Source organism: Caretta caretta, chromosome 3 (assembly GCF_965140235.1).
Source record: "Caretta caretta isolate rCarCar2 chromosome 3, rCarCar1.hap1, whole genome shotgun sequence".
NCBI lineage: Eukaryota > Metazoa > Chordata > Testudines > Cheloniidae > Caretta > Caretta caretta.
In genome coordinates, this window is record NC_134208.1 from 147,993,404 (window position 1) to 148,008,116 (window position 14,713).

General features: G+C 43.6%; 1 protein-coding gene across 3 annotated transcripts in view; it reads left to right on the plus strand.

The window, feature by feature from the left end:
- Positions 1–14,713, plus strand: part of TTC27 (tetratricopeptide repeat domain 27) — a 182,670-nt gene that overhangs the window by 149,517 nt on the left and 18,440 nt on the right. For all 3 annotated transcript variants that reach the window (XM_048843605.2, XM_048843604.2, XM_048843606.2), the window contains 2 exons: positions 1,370–1,422; positions 4,331–4,496. In XM_048843605.2, coding sequence (XP_048699562.2) covers positions 1,370–1,422; positions 4,331–4,496 — 219 coding nt within the window. The remainder of the gene's footprint in view (positions 1–1,369; positions 1,423–4,330; positions 4,497–14,713) is intronic.

Here is a 14,713-nt window from a genome sequence, read left to right on the forward strand (position 1 = left end):
ACTCTTCAGTTAGCTGTGCTGCTTAATTAATCTTTCTGTGGAAGTGGCAAACTAATCTCAGTTAGAAACACTCACTGAAGAAATGGCAGATAACTGGCCTTTGGAACTAAATTTGAGATTGAACTCAGTCTCCCACAAACTGGGAGATGTTTGGGATCCACGTTTACATGTGTGCATCATGCAGGTGTGTGTCCACCATTGCCAGGCTCACAGGATGCCAGCAGGATTATACTCCCTTTGTTTTTTGTGTGTAAGTGATGTAGGGAAGAATGCTTTGAGCCTACACAAGGGTATGTTGGCCCGCACTGTTCTATCAGGTGGTCTGGCCTTAGGAGTAGAAACCTCTGTCTCATCCTCCCTGCTTCAGGAGAAGTATATTGATGGTATTCATTTATTTTTACTAAAAAAAAAAAAAATTAAATGAAAAAAAATAAATTTAAAAAAAAATTCTCAGTATAATCTGAAAATTAACTCAGTTGTGCGTTTTCTTCTATCCATGAATATGAATTGTTAAACTATAAATTAAAACCAACTTTTTATGGAAATCATTCCAACTTGTTTGGTATAGCTCAGTCCTGTCTGTATTCACAGGAATAGACCAGTTGATTTCCTAATGGTTTAAATGGGATTTATTTGAGTAAAGGATGCAGGATTGGGCTCTTAGTCCTGGTCTACACTTAAAATTTAGGTTGACCTAGCTATGTTGATTTACTACAGCAACGGAAATACCCTTTCCATCTCTGTAGCAAGTGTCTTCAGTATAGTGCTACAACAGTGTAGCTGCAGCTCTGCAGTTGTGCCCTATAGCATTTGTAGTGTAGCATACTCTTAGTCACAATAACTGAAATTCACTCTGCAAAAGTCTATCACAAGGTCATCACACTAGTTAAGTCTAAACTAAGCCTGCAAAACACTGGGGCCTTCAGTGGTCCATAAGTCTGTTGCCCTCAGCCCTGGAATGAATTTCACTGAAATATTCTGGTTCTGTTCTTGTTTTGGGTTTACACCATTGTCACTGCTCTGACTTCAGTGGAGTTACTCCAGATTTTCTTCAGTGTAAGTGAAAGCAGAATCAGGCTCAATATGTACAACGCCAGAACAGAATTAATTTAACCATTTACAATTCAACATTTCTCTTATATTTCTGACTGTTGCTATCATTTTGTTTATTTACCAGGCAAATTTTATTTTTTTAATTAATGTTATTGCCACCTTAATATTTAATATGTATGTGCATTTATTAATGTATGTATATGATAAGGAAAATTGGTCATGTAAATCTATTATAATTTTACGTTTTATTCAAATGATTTTTCCCAAATAAGTGGAATGTCTTTGATTTTAAGTGCTTCCTCTGTTGTAATTGCAGAATGCTGAGGCCTGGAACAATTTATCAACTGCATATATCAGATTGAAACAGAAGTAAGTACTTCAAAAGGTTTAGAGAATACTGCTTCCAAAATAAATATTTCTGATTTCCTTTCTCCTAACACTGAGAGATTATTCTCACGATGTGGTTTACTCATTAATGCTAGTCCTCTACCCTTCAGTCTAGTCTCCCAGTAGGTTTCCTACAGTGATACTAATTAGAAATTAATCACCTTTCAATTGGAGAAAAATATATTTAATTAGCTTTGTAAAGAGCAATAATTTGGAGCTGATATTTTCAAATTCATAATTCATCGCTTATACACTAAGTACAAACAAATCAAAATTATTCATACTAGAAATGGAAATTAATTGGACTGTGAAGCCAAAAAAGATATGTCCATTTTAAAACGGAGGATATAGTCAAACCTATATTGATTCATGCTATATTCAGTTTGAGATTTGAGGGAACAAGTAGTAGTTTACTATTGACATCATAAAAGCAGATGGTGATTAGTATGCATAAACCTGCTTGTTCTTTTCCCTCCAAATTAACCATTAACAGAGGAAACCCAGACTCAAAGCAGCTAATTTCTTATTTCTGTATTTTCACTTGTTGTAATATTAAAGTTCTCTATACTTTACTATAAAGTTTTGGTAATATTCTTGCAAGGGCTGAATATGGAAGAACAATTTAATTTAGATAATACTCTGTACTTGGACTGTGTCTCATTATATTTTCTACCAAAAAAGAATAAAACTTTAGAATGAAAAGTAGAAGCATGAAAGTATATTGAAATTGCCAGCGTTTTGTTTTAAAAACGGACATTCTGAACAATTTATGTGGTTTAACTTTAATGAAATGAAATAAAAATGAGGAGAACAGTGAGTTCACACAAAGTGGTAAACACGTGAAATAAATTGCCATGAATATGCATTGTAGCAAATGCTATAAATAAGTCTGAGATGTTTAGACATATTTATGGAGAGACGAAGAGAAGAAAGCAAGGAGTAGAATGACTGCCCAGGCTGAAACGAGGAATAGAAATAAACAGACCTAGTTTGTTTGACCAAATGTCCTTTTCTTCAGTTCCTGGTGCCTTTGTGGAAGTGTCTTGAAGGAACTTCACAATCGGTCATCAAAATCAGGAAGATTGAATCAGACAGTTACTTATTTATTCATTATCCCTGTTGAACTCTAAAAAAGACAATCTGTTACCTGTTCACAAGATAGGGTGTTTATGCAGTCACTCAGAATGCACTGTTTTAATTCAGAAGTAGATAAATGCAAAATGTTTCCTCTTCCAATCAGAGGATGTTGGTGTTTGACTCCTACTTCTCAACCTCCAAAGCATGCTATGACACTTCAAGGGCTGTATGCATTGTCCTATGCCTAATAATTAGAAGTATTCTTCATCAGAATGATTTCCACCTACCCGTTTACAGCATAGGGCAAAGGCACTATTGAGCGATGTGTTCTACTTCACTTTTTTGACTTTGACTTCAATTTTATGGTATCAAGAAAAACTCATGCCAAAATTGCAAGGTATTTTATGTCCTTAACACGGACAAAAATATTAAGTGTTGGAAAATATTTTTGATGTGCTGTGAATTGAATCATCATTTTCATATTTCTTTCCACTGTAATAACTCAGCATTAAAAAGCTATTTTATTTTTCAAAAATCGATTACAACCGCAGTGAGAGGTTGATTGCTTTGTCATCATTTGTTGGCAGAATTCAGATTCAAGATTGAAAATATCAGTACATATGGCCAAACTGTATGAGGAGATTTAAACCCAAAGGTGCATTTAAAATAACAGTGGAGACAATTATTTTGGTGAAGTTCTATGGCCTGTGTGTTATACAGAAGGTCAGACTAGATGATCAAATGTCCCTCTGGCTTTGGAATCTCTTAATCTACTGTGTTCTTTTTTAAAAAAACAAGAAAAAGTTACCAAGCAATAAGAATGACAGTGTTTTATTTTGCCAAAATGTAACAGCATTTACATTTACTGAAGTGATTAAATAAACACCTGCTTTCTTTTTTTTCCTATACAATTGTTGTATTTATTGTAATATTTTCTTTATATGCATAACAAACAATAGTAAAAGGTCTGTCCATTATACTAGGTGTCTTTCATTGCAGTTAATTGGAAAGGGCCAAAGTTGTATTTATCACTGTTGGTTAATGACAATTACATTTTTTTGCTTCTTGATCAAAACCTTATGATCTGATCAAGTGTTTGCAGACAACTTAAAGTGAGCTGTAGCTCACGAAAGCTCATGCTCAAATAAATTGGTTAGTCTCTAAGGTGCCACAAGTACTCCTTTTCTTTTTGCGAATACAGACTAACACGGCTGTTACTCTGAAACCTACAGTAAATTATGTGGTTTTTCTTTTGTAGATTATGTGTAAGGGGAGATTAATGGAGTATTTTTCATTATCTGTGCTTACTGAATTTAAGGGCTAGCTCAATGTCTTTTCAAAGGAAGGTGGATAACAAATAAGTCCTGCAAAACAGCTTATTTATTAACAGCTGAGGTTACTGAGTATTCAGGAGGCAAATCAATAATCTACCTATGTTGCTGTCCCAGGGAGAAAGGCTTTGAAAGTGGTCAAGGACCACTGACTCGATATGTCACTAGAATGATAATAGAGGAGGAATTATTGCAGGAAGGCTAATAACAATGTAATCTTCACTGAGGCCAACTGGTATCACTGAGAGAGAGAGAGCGCAATATCTCGGAACAGGTATGAGATAGCGAGCTATGTAATCAACTGGTTTGAGCGGAAGGGCATGAAAGAAAGGGATTCTCAGGCTTTCATGTAAATTCTGAGCAACTAATCTTAATGTTGCATCTGTTTTCAAAATGTGTTCATTAATTATGTAGCCTTTAAGTAAATACAGAATGCTTTTAATATGTTATATGCCAAATCTTTTGTTTTTATTCTTAACTAGAATCCAAGCATTTCGCACGCTCCAAGAAGCTCTCAAGTGTAACTATGAACACTGGCAGATTTGGGAGAACTACCTTGTTACCAGTACAGACATTGGAGAGTTTTCAGAAGCAATTAAAGCTTATCATCGGCTTATGGATTTACAAGAAAAGTACAAAGATGTGCAGGTGGGACAGATTTCTTTTTGTTTTTACATGTTCGTATACATTCATTTTTCCTTGTAGAAATTATTTGCATCATTATCAAGTACATTTCAATAACAATAGCATACTTTACAATGAAAGATATCCAGGCAAGTCTGCTTCATTATGAGATTTTGATTGTAAAGAGAAATAATTTAAACTGGAGAGGAGACCAAACAAAACCCTGGATTGCAACATCCCCAGGCTTTGAGGGAGAATAAATTTAGAGTTTGCTGCTCAGGTCCATCCCTAAATTGAACTGTTGGGGATTATTTCATTTTTCACACACTTATGTATCTCACTGTAAACATTAATACAGATTGTTTTAGACCAGTGGTTCTCAAACTTTTGTACTGGTGACTCCTTTCACATAGCAAGCCTTTGAGCGTGACCCCTCTTTTAAATGAAAACACTTTTTAATATATTTGACACCATTATAAATGCTGGAAGCAAAATTGGGTTTGGGGTGGAGGCTGAAAGCTCTTGACTCCCCCATGTAATAACCTCATGACCCCCTGAAGGGTCGTGACCCCCAGTTTGAGACCCCCTGTTTTAGACCTTCCAGCTGTAGTAAGGTTATGATTTTTCCCCATAAATTTGAAAATGTATATCTTATACAACTAAACCTTTACAAATGAATTAAATTTCATGTACTGAATATTAAACCAACATAATCCAATACTATGAAAATATAATGGATGAACTTCATATGCTTTTCACTGTAGAAAATGAAGGCTAATATTTGCTTTTATGTATTAATTGTGCTTTTATATCCCTGGCAAACTTTGAGTTTGATCAGGAGATGTAATGAATACACTGTACTATGACTGTCAAAAGCATCTCATTTGCTCTTTTTCTTTTTCAGTTTACTTTTTAAAGACCAAGAATGCCCAAGTATTAGTATTAATCACTTGTATAAAAACCACCAAACACAAGTCAGCCTGTTCCATATGAGCAAAATCAATCAAATTTGAGATAGTTAAAATTGAAAAGGTTTTAAAGCTCTCTAGTGTATTTCAGTCGCAAATCAATGTCTGTGGAAACATCTGTAGTTTTCCATGTGGTAAGGATTAGTCTATTGGCAGCTACAATGCTGTCATTAGGAAGGAATCATGTTTATTCATGGGACGCAGTGTAGATTTTTCTGGTTAGGAAGTGCCTTTCTGAATTACTGATTCAAATAATAGTTGTGTTACACAATGCAGTCCAGAACTGATCCTAATATCACTTTGGTCAGATTGTCATTAGCCTACAAGAAGTAAAATACCATGTGAACAAATTTGCCTTTTCTTCTGTGACCGTTCACGTGTTCTGAGCTTCACGTGCTTCTTTCACCATCAAGGGTGTTTTTTTAGGATTTTATATTGGATATTCAGTTAAGCTTTTTGCATATTGCTTAGAATAATTTTCCACTTTTGTTGCATAATTTTCCTTTCTGTTCTGTTTTCCCCTACAGTTTTTAATCACACACTACGGTTTTTATTTGGTTAGGACTGTATTGATGTTAAATGTCCTGAGTTTTTTTGTTTAAGATGTCCCAGTAGAGATGGACCTTAAAAAGCCTTCCAAGTTCTTCTTCGAGTGATTGCTCATGTGTATTCCACAAAAGGTGTGCATGCTCACCACGTGCTCCGGTGCCGGAAGTTTTTCCCCTAGCAGTACCCGTAGCGGGGAGCACCCCGCCACGACCCCTGGAGCGGCGGCTGCCTGGCGTGGTATAAGGGAGGATGCACTCCCCCCACCCTCAGTTCCTTCTTGCCACCAGTGAAGGTGCGTCGGAACTGCTCAACTCCAGCTTTGCTGCAGCTCGTCCCCAGAACTGTTTGTTCAGTAGTACCTGTAGTCAGTTAGCTAATTCAGTTAGTTTAGTTAGTCATTGAGCCCGGGCCCTGCACTCCAGGCTTTAAGTCATGTGGCTCTTGTAGGCACTCTATTTCAAGGAGCGACCCGCACATGGATTGTCTGCACTGCTTGGGAGAAACCCATATCAGCGAAAGATGCAAGATCTGCAAGTCTCTCAAGCCCCGAAATAAAAAAGAAAGGGACGTTAGACTCAGGGCCATCCTGATGGAGTCGACGCTGGCCCCGACCCCGGTATGCCACTCCGAACTGGTACCCAGCACCGCGACGTCTGTGCACGGAGACCCTCCGGTACCATCGTCCAGTCGGCACTGCTTCCTGTCCACGGGGCACGCCAAGAGGACCAGAGACACTCCCTCTTCGCAGTGGCACTGAGGGAAGTCTGGGACAGAGGCTAGGCCCATGTCGGGTAGTCCTCAATCTCCATCAGGCCCTAGGCCTCCGACTCATGTGAGCAGAGTAGCCCGGCCCCTTCGGAGCAGGCCTCTCCAGATGTCCGGATGCCATCTACGCCTGAAGCCCTCCAGCAGGCAGGGACATCATGTCAATGCCGGTGCCCAGAGCTCCGCTGATGTTGGCCCCATGCTCCAAAGGTAAGCTGCCACTGGGATCACCACAGTCGCCATCAGCCCGGTACCGGTCTCGGTCAAGGCAATGTTCCCGACACCGCTAACTGCCCAGCGACCATTCAGGGCTCAGTTCATGTAGATCACCCTCGACACCAGCCAGACTGTCTGGATGGGTGCCGTCCGACCGGGACTCCCAGCACCGCTTATCTTCGCAAAGCGAATATAGATGGGACCGTGGCAGACGTCACCAACGGTCCTCGTCTCACAGGAGATACCACAGTCGGTCATGGAACAATCATTGACGCCGTTCCCGCTCGGACTCCCATTCCAAGTCTCTGCCAAGGCACCGTAGCCCCGGGCGTCGATCGCCAGTGTCTCACCGACGCAGGTCCGCCCCTCGAGGCTGTTCATGGAGCAGCTACTACTGTCAGTGCCGCTCCTCTGTGTCGAGATCACGGTCCCGAGGTCAACGTAGATACCGGCACCGCCGATACTCCCAGTCCAGAGGTAGCAGCAGCGGATCATACACCAGCCTGGCCTCCACTCACAGCCGCCCGTCTACGGGCTGGCTAGCTTGGCCTGAACAGCTGGCCCCGCCGGTGCCTCAGCAAGCACAATGGCACCAAGCGTCGTGACCTCCGGTGCAGCTCCCGGTGGGGGCTTGCTCGGTGGCTGGGGCCTCGGAATCACCATCGGAGTCAATCTTTAGACTGCCAGAAGAAAGGTTGGTGGGACCTCTGTCCTCGTTACCGAGCCCAGAGTCCAACCAGGTGGTGGATCCTCCAGTGCCGGACGACACCCAAAGCATCACACCGGCCTCGCCGCGTCCAGAGGAGCTGATTGCAGCCCCGCACTCCTCTGTCCCGCAGAAGGACTACCGGGCCCACCAAGACCTCCTAAAAAGGGTGGCAGCGAGCCTCCCCCTCCAGGCTGAGGAGATTGAATAGGGTTGAATAGGCTCTTCCATGTGCTGTCCCCTTCGGCACCGGGCAGGGTGGCCTTGCTGCTCCATGAAGGGGGGCAAGAATTTCAAATGCCTTGTGGCAAACACCAGGCTTGTTGGCTCCCATCTCTAAAAAAGCGGAGCTCAAGTACTTTGTACCCACGAGGGGACATGAGTATCTGTATACCCACCCAGTGCCCAACTCCTTGATGGTCAAGTTGGTCAACCACAAGGAGCGGCAGGGGCAACCAGCCACGACCCCCAAGAACAAAGACTCTCGGAGGCTGGATACTTTCGGGAGAAAGTTTTATTTATCATCAAGCTTTCAGCTATGAGTAGCAAACCATCAGGCTCTCCTGGGTCACTATGAGTTTTACCTCTGGGAATCCCTCCCAAAGTTTGAGGATCTCTCCGGGAGCGCAATAAGAAAGAGTTTAAGGCACTCATGGAGGAAGGGGCGGCAGCCGCAAGGGCATCCCTGCAGGCTGCTTCGGATGCAGCAGACCTGGCCGCACGGTCCGTGGCCTCAGCGGTGTCCATAAGATGGGCGTCGTGGCTTCTGCTCTCTGGGCTCTCCAGCGAAGCGCAGTCGTCAATGCAGGAATCTCCCCTTCGACGGGAAGGCTCTGTTTGCTGAGGAAACAGACACATGGCTGCATGGCATGAAAGACTCCCGCACGACCCTCCAGACCTTGGGCCTCTGTGTCCCTCCTCCGGCAAAACCCAAGTTCAAGCTGCAACAGGCTCCCGCCCACGCCGCCCTCCCAAAGTACAAGGCCTCCCACAAAAAGCAGCAGGACTACAGAAAGTGCTTGTAATGGCAATCCCGGCCTGTCCCCCAACCTGGGTCTTCTAAGGTCAAGCAGGCGGGGAAAAGGCATTTTTGATGGGACGCTCAGGGGTACCCCACCAGTTCTCAGCAGGGACCTACCCCCAATAAAGCTCCCTTTCTCCAATTGGTAGCGTGCTTTCCTCCCGGAATGGTCGCGGCTCACCTCGGACCGGTGCGTTCTCAACACCATCTCCCGACGTTACACCCTTCAGTTTACCTCCTCCCCACCCAACTGCCCTCCACCCCAGTCCCTCCTGGGGGACCCCTCCCACAAGGCTCTGCTCGAGCAGGAGGTGGGGCGGCTCCTGGACCTAGGAGCTGTAGAGGTGGTGCCCAAGGAGTTTCTGGGCAAGGAGTATTACTCCGGGTATTTCCTTATCCCAAAGGCCAAAGGGGGGCTCAGGCCCATCATGGACCTGCGAGGCCTGAACCACTACAGGGTGAAACTCAAGTTCTGTATGGTTTCCCTGGCCTCCATCATCCCCTCCCTGGATCCCGGGGACTGGTACGCTGCCCTCGATGTACAGGACGTGTACTTCCACATCCACACATTCGAGGGGCACAGACGCTTCCTCCGTTTCATGGTGCGTCAGAGTCACTACCAATTCACGGTCCTACCGTTTGATCTGTCCACTACCCCCAGGGTCTTAAAGTGAATGGCGGTGGTAGCGGCCTACCTCAGACACCAGGGGGTCCAAATATTCCCATATCTGGACGACTGGCTAGTCAAAGGCACCCCCCCAGTCGCCGGTGAGGGATCATGTGGCACTCCTCCTGTCCACATGTACTGCCCTGGGCCTGTTGATAAACAATGCCAAGTCCACGTTAGTCCCGGTCCGACACATAGAGTTTATCGGGGCGCTACTGGACACAACGTCTATGTTCTAGATCTATGTTCTATATCAACAGGCAAGGTGGGGCCTGATCCTCTGCTCTCTGCCACGAAGCCCTCAGTCTGTGGGACTTCTGTATAGCCCACAATATCTACCTAAAAGCCTTCCACCTGCCGGGCGCACGGAATATGAGGGCAGATTGCTTGAGCAGGGATTTTTCCTCTCAGCATGAGTGGTCTCCACAACTGGAAGTGGCTCACCAGCTCTTCTGAAGGTGGGCTACTCCTCAGATGGACCTATTTGCGACCCAGCAGAACCGATGATGCCCCCGGTTCTCCTCCGGGGGGGCCTAAGGAGGGGCACTATCTCCGATGCCTTTACCCTGTCCTGGTCAGGCCAGCTCCTCTACACCTTTCCCCCATTCCCTCTGATCAGCAGGGCCCTGGAGAAAATAAAGACGGACAAAGCCAAGGTCCTCCTCATTGCCCCGGCATGGACTGGGCAGCACTGGTACGGGACCCTCTTCCATAGCTCCGCCATGGCAGTTACCTCTCCGCCTGGACCTGCTCTCTCAGGACCAGGGCCGCCTCCTCCATCCCAACCTAGCAACGCTTGACCTCACGGCGTGGCTGCTCAGTGGCTAGGTGGCGAGGAAAGAACATGCTCGGAACAGGTTCAGTGCGTCCTACTTGAAAGTAGACGGCCCTCCACTCGCTGCTCCTATGTGGCGAAGTGGTCTCGGTTTTCGAGGTGGGTGGCAGGCCAGTGTGTTTGTCCGACGGCCACCCGGATCCAGCTTATGCTTGATTACCTCCTCCACCTGAGGGCCCAGGGATTGGCACTCTCGTCAGTCAGTATACTTGGCGACCATATTGGCCTTTCATCCCCTGGTGCAAGGGCAAACGGTGTTTTCCCATGCTATGAGTGGCCGGTTCCTTAAGGGTTTGGAACCTCTCTACCCATATTCCAAGCCCCTGGTTCCACAGTGGAACCTAAACCTGGTGCTGGCTCGTCTCACGGGGGCCCCGTATGAACCACTGGCCACGTGTTCCTGGTCTCACTTTTCATGGAAGGTGGCCTTCCTGGTAGTTATCACGTTGGCCAGGCGGGTCTCGGAGCTCAGGGCCCTAACCTCCAAACTGCCGTATACGGTTTTTCATAAGGACAAGGTCCAGCTCTGCCCACACCCCACGTTCCTCCCCAAGGTGGTCTCTGCCTACCACATGGGTCAGGACATTTTTCTGCCAGTCCTCTGCCCCAGGCCTCATGCGACTAGTGAGGAATGCCATCTCCACATGCTCGACGTAAGGCAAGCTCTGGCTTTCTACCTCGAGCGGACCAAGCCGTTCAGAAAGTCTTCGCAATTGCTCGTCACCTCAGCTGAGCGCGTGAAGGGCCAGCCGATTTCCACTGAGCAGCTTTCTAAGTGGATCACTTCGGGCATCCATTCCTGTTATGAGCTGGTGGGGGTTCCCCCGCCGCCCATTGTGAGGGTACACTCGACTTGGGCACAGGCCTCATCTACTGCCTTCATGGCCCACGTCCCCATCCAGGACGTTTGTAGGGCTGCCACGTGGTCTTCGGTTCACATGTTCACCTCGCACTATGCGATCATCTCCCAGGCCAGGGATGATGCCAAGTTCAGCAGGGAGGTACTCCGTCCCAAGAATTTGTGAACTCCTACCTACCTCCAACAGATATAGCTTGGAATCACCTATTGTGGAATACACATGAGCAATCACTCGAAGAAGAAAAGACCATTACCTTTTCCGTAACTGGTGTTCTTCGAGATGTGTTGCTCATGTCTATTCCACATCCCACCCTCCTTCCCCTCTGTTGGAGTTGTCTGGCAAGAAGGAACTGAGGGTGGGGGGAGTGCAGCCCCCCTTATACCATGCCAGGCAGGCGCTGCTCCCAGAGTCATGGGGGAGTGCTCCCCCCTATGGGTACTGCTTGGGGAAAAACTTCCAGCACCGGTGCACGTGGCAAGCATGCACACCTATTGTGGAACAGACATGAGCAACATATCTCGAAGAACACCAGTTACGGAAAAGGTAACTGTCTTTTTCTGCATGTTCTCTTTAATATAGCTATATGCAATTAGAGGGATTTTCATATGTGGTTATGAACAAGCCCAAAATCTGATTAAGGATTCCAGGAAGGCTTGTATTAATAATTGTTCAGGGAGGAACAGAATACTCTAGTAGCTAAAAATGAATAGATAAACATAAACAGCTAAGTTATGGTTCTTAGAGGAAACTCATCCTGTTCAATATTTCCAGAAAGTCAGTCCCCTTGACTATCTACCGTCCCACCTTGCAGCCTGACTTCAGCATTAGTTCTTTTCCTTCCCTCTGACACTTCATCTCTCCTGCAATGGATTAGCAGCATACCTGATAATAGACATAGAATCATAGAATATCAGGGTTGGAAGGGACCCCAGAAGGTCATCTAGTCCAACCCCCTGCTCGAAGCAGGACCAATTCCCAGTTAAATCATCCCAGCCAGGGCTTTGTCAAGCCTGACCTTAAAAACCTCTAAGGAAGGAGATTCTAAGGATATGGCTAAGTGGAAGTTGGTGTGTCTCTCACATGCCTCTTTCCATGCCAGCACAACTTGATCTTCTTGCTAGATCAGAGGTGCTGAATGTATGTTATTTTATTAACTACTGTACTAGTTGACATGTCAAGAAAGAGGGGGGAAAACATAAAACCATTGGTTAAATCAGTATTAGGTAACAATCTAAACTAGGAGGATGGCTATACAAATAGTGCACAATACGTTAACAGTACAAGCCCTTACAAGCCATACATAAAAGATCACCCATGGGGTGTGCTTCATAGCCCATTGTTCTAGGATCCTCTGATACAAGACTAAATGTACCAAATTAGTAGTATATAATGGAAGTAATTTAGAATATCCCTGGTTTTGTATGCTGTGGTCAGATTCTTAATATTTCAGCATATTATTCAAAGATGTTTTTAAACTAATACAATTTTATTAACTCTTTAAAGGAGTTTGTAATTGAATTATAGTATGTTTTCTATTTGTATGTTAGGTCATTGCTTTTCTGTTTCGGATTTGTGACCACAAAATGTAATTGTGGGAAATTATGCTTCTGAGTTATTCTAGTTATCTAATGATATCACACCCCCTTCTTGGCAGGAAATATGATAGGCTGTAGGATATTGTGAGGTTGAATGTATACACATATGGATGCTACAGGCAAAATTCTAAAAGGAAAAATATTATTAATCATTCCCATATATAAAATAAAAATGATCTGGGGAAAAAACTGAGATGTGTCACATTAACATTAATTGATCTTTGCATGAATCACATGTCTAATCTAACGCACTGGACTTTTTATGGTGATGTTATTAAATAGATATATTGTTAAAAGAGAACACTGCCTTTCATATGTAAGAAAACTCCCTCTCTTTCTCCTTAGCCTACAGATCCTTCTCAGCTTTGTGATATGAACACTTATATTTACAATATCTATATTTTAAAGCATGTTAATCAGAAAAAAGTGGTTGGAACATATTGATGAGAGAGACACTGAAATCTGCTTGATTGCTACCTAGACTATAATGTCTCTGGATAAAAGGAGGACTTTAGTCACTAGGCCTGTCAATCTTGCCACCTAGATATTGGATGGTTGAAGGAAAAATATTGAAGGGGAGACTCCGACACCTTTTCAGAAGCATTGCATTCACTATACATACATACATGCATACATGTATGTCTATATATAGCACATATATGCATGTACATATATATTTATCTATAAGAAGTAAGGTAGAATAAAAGGCTACAGTATATCAAATAGTGCTAAAAACTGATTCCTGGATAGTCTCATTAAAATTTTATGCATGTGTTCTTAGCATTCCCTTTTATGGCCATGGCCCTTAAAAAGTTGCCAGTTTTTCCTAATATAAATAAATAAGTTTATCTCAGGGTCCTATATGTGTTTTCCTATACTTACTGCAAATACTGAGTTTATCTAATATTAAAGACTCATGCAATTATTTATGCCAATTGGCAAGTTTTTTAGGGTCATGCCTGTACGTGAGAGAAACTACAGTTTAGCCAATAATTAAGTCACAATTTACCAAAAAAAAAAGACCTGGGGGCAGATTCTCAGCTGGTGTAAACTGTCTTTACACTAGCTGAGAATCTGCCTCCTTCCAATGATTTAACCTCTGGTGTGTATGGGAATGTTATCCAAGGGACTTCCAAAAGTGTTAATCACATAACTTTTCACAGAATGCAGATCACTGAAGCCAAGCAGTTGGTGTTTATCTGTAATGTTAACATGCTGAGGATAAGAAAGACACTAGATGCTGCATTGATTGTTGGAATGTTTTGCAACATCGCTTTCAGGAGCAAAGCTACATACTGTACTGTCTGTGAATGTGAATTCAGTGTGCACGGCTTAACGTGAATACAGGATCCCAAACAGGAAACAGCATTGAGTGAAGATTCCTATTGCCTCTTCCCATTATGTATTATCCTCATTTAACTGGCTCATGCTGCTAGAATGTTTTGTAATAAGAGGCAAAAGCAAAAGCTTTTTGTGCTTGTATTTCTGTAAGGGCACTTTCCAACAGGGATTTTGAGTGAGGAGGTGGGGGGATTAACATTTTCAAGAGACATCTGTGCTCTCAAGCGGTTCATTAATGATCAATTCCTTGATTTTAAGCTTTAATTTGGGACGGTATTTGCGGTGAGTGTATTTACAGAGAGCTGCCTTACAGAGTGCTGACTTATCATGGGAGAACTATTATCTGAAGGTCCTTTCCTCACTTAAGCTCTGTCAGCTTTGATTCACATCAGTGCAGCTTTGGAACATGTTTTGACTAGTTCAATTTTTATATGAAAGGAGCTGTGAGTAATGTAAACACACTATATTCTATTGGTACAACATAGTAATTGTGAAATGAGATTAACATCAGTTAAGATGTTTTAGGGTAGTTTTTTTTTCTTGTGTTTTTGTTTTGTTTTTTTAATTAGTGTGAGGCACAAAAAATAAGAGAAAGGAGGTGGAATCCTGGTATAGTGGAGAACCGTTAAACACACATGTGCTTTGTACAGTGGTCATATGAGGCATAACTGATTAAACAGACATAAGGAAAATAAAAGCAATTTGCTTGCACAGGATC